Genomic DNA, 12,059 nt, shown 5'->3' on the forward strand with positions numbered 1-12,059 from the left:
TTGACGCGTGTCTTACTGCGGAACTGTGCCTGAGTTTGGCCAATGAGAAATCGACTTCGTTTTCATCCGGGTTTTGGGACAGCGGCAATCATGGCACCACCTGTGAGATACTGTATCCCCGGTAAGTGAGCGCTTCCCGTACAGAGTCCTGGATAGGGGCCGAAGCAAGAAGGCTGGACGGCCTGCAGTTTCTGGGGGCCCGTGACCGATGCAGCATTTTTTCTGCAGGCGAACGTCTGTGTAACTTGGAGGAGGGCAGCCCGGGCAGCGGCACCTACACCCGCCACGGCTACATCTTTTCGTCGCTTGCCGGCTGCCTGATGAAGAGCAGCGAGAACGGCGCGGTAAAGGAAACGGCATGCCATCTCCTCTCTCTCTGTTTTTCCCTTAGGCTGACCTTGAGTTCCAGTCTTTAGGCATGGGCACTGCGGACGCGTCTTTAGAGCCTTAGTGGTACAATGTTGGTCTCTTAGTTTCTTCTAGCCGTATCGCCGCTGTTGTGCACTTAGCCACCACACACTAGTTGTGTTGATCTCGCTTGGTTGTGCTTCTGACCCTTGGGGAGGGAGCTTGGGACAAAAGCAGATGCGAACTCAGTAACCCAGCCCAGCTCAGCCCAGCAGTGAGTTGTATACTGTATGAATGTTGCTTCCCTCTCCGGCTTTATCTAGTGCCACTATCTCCACCTCACTGACGCAATCTAATCAGACAGTCTTTTCTATTTGTAAAAGTTATAATCACAGTCTTGGCTTGCCCTTTTAAAAAAAATTTATAACACACTAGCTTCTTTCAGTGTCGGTAATGCGCCAAGCTTTCTCCTGCTACAGAGCCTTTGTAACATGCCATCTATCTGGAACGCTTCTGTCTTCCTAGGCCTGTTTAATTCCTACCTCCGTTAGATAGCTTCTGTATTATCACCTCAGAGAAGCCCTTCTGGACCCACTAATTGAGGAAAGGAGTTTTGTGGGATGTTTTGTTTTTGTTTGTTTTGTTAAAGACTCACAAAAAACTCTGTCCCTTTTCTTCCAAGCACTTATGTCAGCATATGATTAGACACTCAGGTATGTTTCCCACTAGACTTCTCCCTTGCGTAAATCTAAGTTCCACGAGTGCAGGCGCTACCACCATACCATCAGTATCTAGCACAAAGCAGCTCCTCCATAAATGTTTGTTGAATTAGTAATACCTACCTTTCTAGTTTTAGAGATTGATCCAGGATTAGCTCAGGATCATATAAGCAATATTTGAAGGAACACAGTAGAAAGAGGATTCAGAATTAGAACTGTTAGGTTCTGGCTAACTTGACCTCGATTCTGCTTTGAGTAAGTAACTTAAGCTGTCTGACTCAAGGGGCTTTCTATTCAGTCATTGTTGGGAATGTCCTTAACAGTCCTGAGTTTGTTCATTTCATAGATATCACTTGAGTATTTTCATGTGTCAGCGCAGCGCTGACTTGGTTTCTGCTATCAAAGGACACAGACACAAATTGTAAACAAATAAATGCTCAAATGAGCATATGGTTACGTGGTGGCTGCTTTGAAAGAATATTACAGGTCTTGAGGCCCGTGCCGGGGGTAGTGGAGAATGAACAGACACAGACACGAAAGACAAAGACAAACAGAGAACATGGCGGCCGCCCCTAGGGCCTCCGCCTCACTTTATTTATACCCCACAAATCCCACGTCAGTAAAAATGACATAATACAAAACAAACTTTCTGCACCCAAATATAACCTACTGCTTAGTTCTTTGTTTCTAAGTTCTTTCTTATTTTGTCTGCCTTTTTGGCGCCTACTAGAGTTCATTAAAAGTTCAACTACAGATAGTATCCTTGACTACTGAAGTTCATGGAAAGTGCAACTAGCTAGAGATACTGTCCTTGAGCCTTATCCATTCTCAGCATATTATTTTCAATGGCCCCTACAATAGGGCACCTTGAGAACATGTAACAGGCAAACCCATCCTAGTCAGCAGAAGTGACATTGAAGCTGAATCATCTAAAGAGTAGGTTAGAGTCAGGTGGGTGGAGAAACTGCAGTTCTGGCAGAAAGAATAGGTTGAAGAGAGATCTGAAAGTGGGAAGAATTTAGTAAGTTGGGAAACTGAAAGAAGGCCAGGAGAGCTGAAGCATCGTGAGCAACGGAGAGATTGTTAAAAGATGAGGCTCAAAATATCTGTCTCATACCAACAGCCAATACCATGCTCAAAGAAAACTCTGCAAGTATTCACTTACAACAAGCGTAGCCACTATTATGTAACATTTCTGTGGAAATTTCAGCCTATGCAGTAAAATAAGAAACAGAAAGAAGCAGTATAACTTTGGAGGAAAGAGTAAAATTGTCAGCCGGACAGTGGCTCACGCCTGTAATCCCAGCACTTTGGGAAGCCAAGGTGGGTTGATCACCTGAGGTCAGGAGTTCGAGACCAGTCTGACCAACATGGTGAAACCCCATCTCTACTAAAAATACAAAAAATTACCCGAGCGTGGTGGCAGGCATCTGTAATCCCAACTACTCGGGAGGCTGAGGCAGGAGAATCACTTTAACCCAGGAGGTGGAGGTTGCAGTGAACCGAGATGGCACCATTGCACTCCACCCTGGGCAACAAGAGTGAAACTCCACCTCAAAAAAAAAACCCAAAAAAAGTAAAATTGTCAATGATTATAGGCAATATAGTTGTATACCAAGAAATTCCGAGAGAATCACCAAAAAACTTATTGGAAGTTTAGCGATTTACTACAAAAAAATTAGCCAGGCATGGTGGTGGGTGCCTGTAGTCCCAGCTACTTGGGAGGCTTAGGCTGGAGAATGGCGTGAACCTGGGAGGTGGAGCTTGCAGTGAGCCGAGAATGTGCCACTGCACTCCAGCCTGGGCAACAGAGCAAGACTCCATCTTCAACAACAACAAAAAAAAGAAGTTTAGAGATTTACATCTTCTAGCAGCATTCTGTAGCCCCCTGGTCCTCCTATTTCCTAAAATTTCTAAGGCCTTCTGCTCTGGGCTATAAATGAATCCATACTCCAGCTCTCACCTGTGTACCAAGACATTCCTATATTACTCTCAAGACACAAATGCCTTGACCCAAGGGTTAGCCAGGACATTTCAGTTTTTTCTTGTTCCCTCTGTAGCTTCCTGTGGTGTCTGTAGTGAGAGAAACAGAGTCCCAGTTACTGCCAGATGTGGGAGCTATTGTAACCTGTAAGGTAAGTTTATCCTAACTTCCATGCTTAGAACGCCCATTCAATGCTGAAATCATGACCATGCCAGAACTGCAGTGTCCAGTATGATAGCCACAAGCTACATAAATTTATTTCTGGCGGGGCACAATGGCTCACACTGGTAATTCTTGCACTTTAAGAGGCCAAGGCAGGCTGGGTGCGGTGGCTCATGTCTGTAATCCCAGCACTTTGGGAGGCCAAGGGGGACTGATCACAAGGTCAGGAGATTGAGACCATCCTGGCTAACACCGTGAAACCCCATCTCTACTAAAAATACAAAAAAAATGAGCAGGGCATGGTGGCGGGCACCTGTAGTCCCAGCTATGTGGGAGGCTGAGGCAGGAGAATGGCGTGAACCCGGGAGGCGGAGCTTGCAGTGAGCTGAGATTGCGCCACTGCACTCCAGCCTGGGCAACAGAGCGAAATTCTGTCTCAAAGGATAAAAAAAAAAGAAAAAAAGAGGCCGAGGCAGGAGGATTGCTTCAACCCAGAGTTCAAGACCAACCTGGGAAACATAGTGAAACCTCATCTCTACAAAAAGAATCAAAAATTGCTGGGCACTGTGGCTCACGCCTGTAATCCCAGCACTTTGGGAGGCCGAGGTGGGTAGATCACCTGAGGTCAGAAGTTCGAGACCAGCCTGGCCACTCATGGCTAACATGGTGAAACCCCATCTCTACTAAAAATACAAAAATTAGCTCAATGTGGTGGCACATGCCTATAATCCCAGCTACTCGGGAGGCTGAGGCAGGAGATTTGCTTGAACCCGGGAGGCCGAGGTTGCAATGAGTCCGTGTCACAGCACTCCAGCCTGGACAACAGAGTGAGACTCTGTCTGAAAAACAAAAATAAAAAAAAAAATAAAAAATTAGCCAGGCATGGTAGCACGTGCCTGTGGTCCCAGCTACTTGGTAGGCTGAGGCAGGAGGATCGCTTGAGCCCAGGGGGTTGAGGCTGCAGTGAGCCATGATCACTCCAAGGCTCTGTCTCTCAAAAATAAAATAAAATTGGTTTCTTTAGTCACATTAGCCACATTTCAAGTACTCAATAGCACTTGTGGCTAGTGGTTGCTATACTGGTCAGCACATGACTTTTCTGTCACTACAGAAAGTTTTATTGGACTGTGCTGGTCTACAGATTTCTAGAATAATAAGGCAGCCAAGAGCAGGCATGCATAGTTCCTTCACTGAGCTAATTCTCTGAATACAGAGTTTCTACCTGTGTCTGGGAAACAGGGATGCCAGAGGATGATTGGGAAGCCTATTTTTGAACATCTGAAGCTGAGACCTTTTTCTGCAGAGAAGCAAAAGACTTTTATTTTCTGGCATTCCTTGATTTTTTTCCTTTTTAGATTTTTTTTTTTTTTTTTTTTTTTGAGATAGGGCCTTGCTCTGTCACCCAGGCTGGAGTGCAGTGGCACGATCTCGGCTCACTGCAGCCTCCACCTCTTGGGTTCAAGCGATTCTACTGCCTCTGCCTCCCGAGTAGCTGGGATTATAGGCGTATGCTGCCACGCCTGGCTAATTTTTGTATTTTTAGTACAGATGGGGTTTTACCAGGTTGGCCAGGCTGGTCCCGAGCGCCTGACCTCAAGTGATGTGCCCACCTCAGCCTCCCAAAGTGCTGGGATTATAGGCATGAGCCACTGTGTCCAGCCTTTTTTTTTTCTCCAATGTTAGCCATCTATACTTTAAAAAATCTATACCTCTCTGAAGGGCAAGTTGTGAAAAGACTAAAAAAAACACAGCCGGGAGTGTTGGCTCACGCCTGTAATCCCACCACTTTCGGAGGCCGAAGCGGGCAGATCACAAGGTCAGGAGATCGAGACCATCCTGGCTAACATGGTGAAACCCTGTCTCTACTAAAAAATTAGCCAGGCGTGGCGGCATGCGCCTGTTGTCCCAGCTGCTGGGGAGGCTGAGGCAGGAGAATGGCATGAACCTGGGAGGCAGAGCTTGCAGTGAGCCGAGATCGTGCCACTGCACTCCAGCCTGAGTGACAGAGCGAGACTCTGTCTCAAAAAAAAAAAAAAAAAAAACAGCAAGGTGCGGTGCCTGACGTCTATAATCCCGGCACTTTGGGAGGCCGAGGCAGGTGGATCACCTGAGGTCAGGAGTTCGAGACCAGCCTGACCAACATGGAGAAACCCTGTCTCTACTAAAAATACAAAATTAGCCAGGCATGGTGGTGCATGCCTTTAATCCCAGCTACTCAGGAGGCTGAGGCAGGAGGATTGTTTGAACCCGGGAGGCAGAGGTTGCGGTGAGCCAAGATCGCGCTATTGCACTCCAGCCTGGGCGCCAAGAGCGAAACTCTGTCTCAAAAAAAAAAAAACCCATACCATCTTTGTTTCCCAGGGTGACTCTATCAAGTGGCCAGAGTGGCTCTTATTCCCCTTTACATATGTCACTTATGCAGAGAAGTAGGAGTTAACTTGTCTTAAATTCTCTACTTAGTAGGGTTGCTTGCATTGAAGTCCTAGTAATCCCCAGTTTGTTGCTGCTTCCTTGAGCTGACAACTGCTTATACTCTGATGCTGATCTTTTCTCAATTCCACAGGTCTCTAGTATCAATTCACGCTTTGCCAAAGTACACATCCTATATGTGGGGTCCATGCCACTTAAGAACTCTTTTCGAGGAACTATCCGGTAAGAAGTATCCTTGTCACGTATGCCTTAGCAACTGCAATAAGATTAGGATAGACTAGGACACCAGAATTTTGAGCAACAGTTACAATTCCTATTTTTCTCTTGCCCATTTTTCTTTCTTCTTTGTGCTTTGATTCTCCCCTAATAGTATCCAAAAATACATGGATGAGCTAGGACAAAAGGAAAATATTAACAAGAGAGGGTTTAAAAGTAAAGCAAAGGCTGGGCACAGTGGCTCATGCCTGTAATCCTAGTACCTTGGGAAGCTGAGGCGGGTGGATGTCCTGAGATCAGGAGTTTGAGACCAGCCTAGCCAACATGGTGAAACCCCGTCTCTGTAAAAAATACAAAAATTAGCCGGGCACAGTGGCTCACACCTGTAATCCTAGCACTTTGGGAGGCCGAGGTGGGCGGATCACAAAGTTAGGAGTTTGAGACCAGCCTGGCCAATATGGTGAAACCCTGTCTCTACTAAAAATACAAAAACTAGCCGGACATGGTGGCGTGTGCCTGTAATCCCAGCTACTTAGGAGGCTGAACCCAGGAGGCAGAGGTTGCAGTGAGCCAAGAGCACACCACTGCACTCCAGCACAGGGTACACGGCGAGACTCCATCTCTTAAAAAAAAAAAAAAAAATTAGCTGGGCATGGTGGTGCATACCTGTCGTCCCAGCTACTTGTGAAGCTGAAGTGGGAAGATCACTTGAGCCTAGGAGGCGGAGGTTGCAGTGAGCTGAGTTTGTACCACTGCACTCCAGCCTGGGTGACAAAGTGAGACTCTGTCTCAAAAAACAAATAAATAAATGAAAAGTAAAGCAAAAAGAATTGAGTGAAGCTGAAGTTTAGCAGTGTCAGGATGACTCAAACCAAAGTGGAAGGCATTTTAGGAAGCACTTTTTAAAAAATTTAATATAGATTGAACTCAGAGGTTATAAAACATTAAAAAGATTTGTGAGTGAGACGGTGATTTCCTGTGGCTTCCTTGAGAAAGGACAAACATTTCTTGCCAAGCAGATCATCTAACTTTTGAGGTCCTTTCCAGCCTCAGGATTTGATGTGGTTCTGTAGTGCAGCAATCTCCAAGCTTCTTGGCACCAGGTACCGGTTTCTTGGAAGACAGTTTTTCCACAGACTGTGGTGGGAGTGGTTGCAGAATGATTCAAGTGCATTACATTTATGGTGTACTTTATTTCTATTATTATTACACTGTAATATATAATGAAATAATTTTACAACTCACCATAATACAGAATCAGCGGGAGCCCTGAGTTTCTTTCCCTGCAATTCGATGGTCCCATCTGGGGGCAATGGGAGACAGTGACGGATCATCAGGCATTAGATTCTCATAAGGAGTGGGCAGCCTAGCTCCCTCATATGCACAGTTCACAATAGGGTTCATACTTCTATGAGAATCTAATGCCCACTTTGATCTGACAGGGGCGGAGCTCAGGCAGTAATGTATGCGATTGGGGAGCAGCTGTAAATACAGATGAAGCTTGCTTGCCACTCGCTTCCTTCTGTGCAACCCGGTTCCTAACAGGCCACCAGAAGTTGGGGACCCCTGCTATAGTGCTTCTGTTCGAACCCTGAGGCAACAAAACTCCTTATCCTTTCTTGCCAAATCTGATCTGCTCTCCACCCTGCTCCCCTGAGTAGCATCTGGGTCCCAATTAAGACTTGTTCTGGCCGGGCGCGGTGGCTCAAGCCTGTAATCCCAGCACTTTGGGAGGCCGAGACGGGCGGATCACGAGGTCAGGAGATCAAGACCATCCTGGCTAACATGGTGAAACCCCGTCTCTACTAAAAATACAAAAAACTAGCCGGGCGACCTGGCGGGCGCCTGTAGTCCCAGCTACTCGGGAGGCTGAGGCAGGAGAATGGCGTGAACTCGGGAGGCGGAGCTTGCAGTGAGCTGAGATCCGGCCACTGCACTCCAGCCTGGGTGGCAGAGCGAGACTCCGTCTCAAAAAAAAAAAAAAAAAAAAAAAAAAAAGACTTGTTCTGTCTGTTCTTGTAGCTCTTTATTTACTAGGAATCTACAGAATAATTCTTTCTCACAGGCTGGGCAAGGTGACTCATGCCTGTAATCCCAGCACTTTGGGAAGCTGAGGCGGATAGATCACCTGAGGTTAGGAGTTCAAGACCAGCCTGGCCAACGTGGTGAAACCCCATCTCCACTAAAAATACAAAAACTAGCCAGGCGTGGTGGCACATGCCTGTAATTCCAGCTGCTTGAGAGGCTGAGGCAAGAAAAATGCCTGAAGCCAGGAGGCGGAGGTTGCAGTGAGCCGAGATCGTGCCACTGTACCCCAGCCTGGGTGACAGAGGGAGACTCTGTCTTGAAAAAAAAAAAAAAAAAAATTATTTCTCACAGATAATTAATCTTTCTGTTAATTCTTTTTTTATAGCAAGGAAGATGTCCGAGCAACTGAAAAAGACAAGGTTGTTGGTTGGTTCTCTTTTTTTAACGGCTTTACAAATCTCAGTCCCTTGAAAGTATTATCTCAGACCAGGCATGGTTGCACACACCTGTAATCCCAGTACTTTGGGAGGCTGAGGCGGGAGGATCACTTGAGTCCAGGACTTCAAGACCAGCCCTGGCAACACAGTGAGACCCTGTCTCTACAAAAATTTTAAAAATTAAAAATTAGCGGGCATGGTGGCTCATGCTTGTAGTCCCAGCTGCTTGAGAGGATGTGGCTGGAGGATTGCTTGAGCCCAGGAGTTTGAGGTTATGTGGTGGCACGAACCTGTAGTCCTAGCTACTTGGGAGGCTGAGGCAGGAGGATCCCTTGGTCCAGCAGTCCAAGGCTGCAGTGAGCTACCATTGCATCACTGCACTCCAACCTGGGTGACACAGTGGGATTCTACCTCTTAACAAAAAAGGGCCAGGTGCGGTGGTGCACACCTGTAATCCCAGCTTTTTGGGAGGCCAAGGCGGGCAGATCACGAGGTCAGGAGTTCAAGGCCAGTCTGACCAACATGGTGAAACCCTGTCTCTACTAAAAATACAAAAACTAGCCAGCGTCATGCTGCACGCCTGTAATCCCAGCTACTCAGGAGGCTGAGGCAGGAGAATCGCTTGAACCCGGGAGGTGGAGGTTGCAGTGAGCCAAAATTGTACCACTGCACTCCAGCCTGGGCAACGGAGCGAGACTCCATCTCAAAAAAAAAAAAAAAAAAAAAAAAACTTTTCATTTGTATGATAATACTATAGAAGCAATTAAAAGTTGTTGACTTGACATGAGTAATGATGATTTCTACCCTCCAGGATTAGAAAGTAGACTGGCTTTACCAGAAGGGTTCACAGTTTCATATAGACCCAGTCTAGAACTTTTACTTACCATTCCTGTTCTTTCTTTACAGGTTGAAATTTATAAGAGTTTCCGCCCAGGTGACATTGTCTTGGCCAAAGTGGTATCCTTTATTCCCAGCAGACTTCTGTTTTTTTGTCAAAAGAGATGGAGGCTGGGCGTGGTGGCTTATGCCTGTAATCCCAGCACTTTGGGAGGCCAAGGCAGGTGGATCACCTGAGGTCAGGAGTTCGAGACCAGCCTGGCCCAACATGGTGAAACCCTGTCTCTACTGAAAATAAAAAATTAGCTGGACGTGGTGGCACATGGCTGTAATCTCAGCTACTCGGGAAACTGAGGCAGGAGAACTGCTGGAACCCTGGAGGCACAGGTTGCTGTGAGCTGAGATCGCGCCACTGCTCTCCAGCCTGGGTAACAGAGCGAGACTCCGTCTCAAAAAAACAAAACAGAGAAAGTAGAAAAACAACTCAGGTGGCTACGGTTGGGGGAAGACTTCTAACTCCTCATTTTCCTTCAGTGTTATGTGACTAGATCTCCTTAGGTGATGCACAGTCCAACTACCTGCTAACCACTGCCGAGAACGAGCTGGGAGTGGTGGTAGCCCACAGTGAGTCAGGTGAGATGGCCTTGCTTCCACATCCTTACTTTCCCTGGAGCTATGGTTTGGGATTAATCCATTGTTTTTCCTGGTTTCCCTTATCTGGGAAGCAGTATGGCTATAGATATTTCCTTCTGAGATTTGAATGATTTTTTTTTTTCTTTTTTGCTTGGTGCTGGTGGTGGTGGTTGTTTGAGACTGGGTCTCGCTGTGTCAAGGAGGCTGGAGTGCAGTGGTGCGATCTCCACTCACCACAGCCTTCACCTCCTGGGTTCAGGCAATTCTCATCACCCAAGTAGCTGGGATTACAGACACATGCCACCACACCTAGCTAATTTTTGTATTTTTAGTAGAGACGGGGTTTCGCCATGTTGGCCAGACTGGTCTCAAACTCCTGGCCTCAAATGATCTGCCCGCCTTGGCCTCCCAAAGTGCTGGGATTGTGGGTGTGAGCCACCGCACCCAGCCTGATTCTCCTTATATAAATCCAAGGAAACGGGACTCCGTAAGTCAGTAGAACAAAGTTTTTTCTTTATGAGTTGAGGTTCAGTAGGAAGCTTGGTGGCACTTCAGTTTCATACCCAGCATAAAAGAGGAGTCCCAGGCAAATCTTTGGGGTCTGGGCTCCACCAGCTTTTCCCTTGCAGGTATCCAGATGGTTCCCATCAGCTGGTGTGAGATGCAGTGCCCTAAGACCCACACTAAAGAATTCCGGAAAGTAGCCCGAGTACAACCTGAATTCTTGCAGACCTAAGAAGCCACTTTTTACCCCATGGAAGGGGGTAAGCTGTTCCTGAGTATAACACCCAGATGCTGCCTGGCGTTGGCCAACAGCCACTTACAGAAAAATCTGCCAGAAACTTACGCTGTAGATGGAACACGTTTCTGTGAACCTATCAGTGGATTTCATTCTCTTGAGTAATAAAACTTACCTTTTCAAGGCACCAACAAACAAACTGTGATATTGGAAATAGCCTATCCCCCCGACAGTCCTTATAAATACATATTTTTTGTTATGATAAAACTTTTTTACTAAAAGGATGTTATGTTGTCTTAAGCAGAGAAAGACATCTAAATGGTGTCAGGACATTTCAGTACTTCTGCTTATTGAGTACTCACTGTGCTAGGCACTGAGTCAAGTGCTTTATATACATCCCCTTCATTCAGGTACATTATGGTTTAATGAAAATTTGAGGACACGTGATACAGATAGCATGTGAGGCGGACGTGGTGGCTCATGCTTGTAAATCCCAGCACTTGGGGAGGCCGAGTCAGGTTGAAGTCAGGAGTTCGAGACCAGCCTGGCCAACATGGTAAAACCCCGTCTTTACTAAAAATACAAAAATTAGCCGGGCGTGGTGGCACATGCCTGTAATCCCAACTACTTGGGAAGCTGAGGCAGGAAGATTGCTTGAACCCTGGACATGGAAGTTGTAGTGAACCGAGATTGTGCCACTGCACTCCAGCCCGGACAACAGAGCGAGACTCTGTCTCAAAAAAAATAAGTAACATGTCTAAAAGTATTTGATACACATTACTGATATAGTGGGTACTCCAGGAAATGTTAAATCTGAATTGAAAAGTGGGACAGAGTACTGTCATATGAGGTGGCCAGGAAAGGATTAGTGACATGAGATAAAAATAAATTAAAGAACATAAGTAAGTGAATATATTCAAGGCAGAGAGACAAGCCCAGGCTAAGTACAGAAGCAGAAATGAAGGCCTAAGTTTGGGGATGAGGAAGGGATGAAAGTTAAGCATGGAGAGGTTGCCGACAAAATACGAGTCTTGAGATGTCACTTCTTGAGATGTTACTCAAACCCATATCTTCAGTATTAGTGACAGTGCATAATGTGAGCTTTAGAATCAACCCACCTTAGTTTCTATCCTCTGCTTCCTAACCTTGAACGCTAGGGTTTCTTTAATTGAAAATTTTACCGAGATTGAGATTGTAGATCCACATCCAGGTTTTGTTTTTTGTTTTTGAGACAGAGTCTTGCTGTTACCTAGGCTGAAGTGCAGTGGCGCGATCTCAACTCACTGCAGCTGCTGCCTTCCCGGTAGCTGGGAGTACAGGCATGCGCCACCACGCCCAGCTAACTTTTGGTAGAGATGAGGTTTCACCATGTTGGCCAGACTGGTCTTGAATTCCTGACCTCAGGTGATCCACCTGCCTTGGCCTCCCAAAGTACTGGGCTTATAGGCATCAGCCACCATGCCTGGCCTTTGTGTTTTTGTTGTACATGCAATTTTTAAAGAGACAGGGCCTCAGAATGTCACCCA

General features: G+C 46.4%; 1 protein-coding gene across 2 annotated transcripts; it reads left to right on the forward strand.

The window, feature by feature from the left end:
• The first annotated feature begins 13 nt into the window (after positions 1-13).
• On the forward strand, positions 14-10,817 carry EXOSC1 (exosome component 1). 2 transcript variants are annotated; one of them, XM_030941519.1, is made up of 8 exons: positions 14-121; positions 229-344; positions 3,128-3,202; positions 5,777-5,865; positions 8,273-8,313; positions 9,231-9,281; positions 9,710-9,794; positions 10,424-10,817. In XM_030941519.1, the coding sequence occupies exons 4-8, from the start codon at positions 5,820-5,822 to the stop codon at positions 10,528-10,530; spliced, it is 330 nt and encodes a 109-aa protein (XP_030797379.1). In that variant the 5' UTR covers positions 14-121; positions 229-344; positions 3,128-3,202; positions 5,777-5,819; the 3' UTR covers positions 10,531-10,817. The 2 variants fall into 2 exon arrangements, with proteins under 2 accessions (XP_030797379.1, XP_010387870.2); XM_010389568.2 differs by having other exon boundaries at positions 8,273-8,306.
• Positions 10,818-12,059: the final 1,242 nt, after the last annotated feature.

Source organism: Rhinopithecus roxellana, chromosome 11 (assembly GCF_007565055.1).
Source record: "Rhinopithecus roxellana isolate Shanxi Qingling chromosome 11, ASM756505v1, whole genome shotgun sequence".
Lineage (NCBI taxonomy): Eukaryota > Metazoa > Chordata > Mammalia > Primates > Cercopithecidae > Rhinopithecus > Rhinopithecus roxellana.

Coding starts and splice junctions, on each gene's coding strand:
- EXOSC1 (XM_010389568.2), top strand. CDS start 43: ATGAGAAATCGACTTCGTTTTCATCCGGGTTTTGGGACAGCGGCAATC. Junction 122..228: donor TGTGAGATACTGTATCCCCG/GTAAGTGAGCGC, acceptor TTTTTTCTGCAG/GCGAACGTCTGTGTAACTTG. Junction 345..3,127: donor AGAGCAGCGAGAACGGCGCG/GTAAAGGAAACG, acceptor TTCCCTCTGTAG/CTTCCTGTGGTGTCTGTAGT.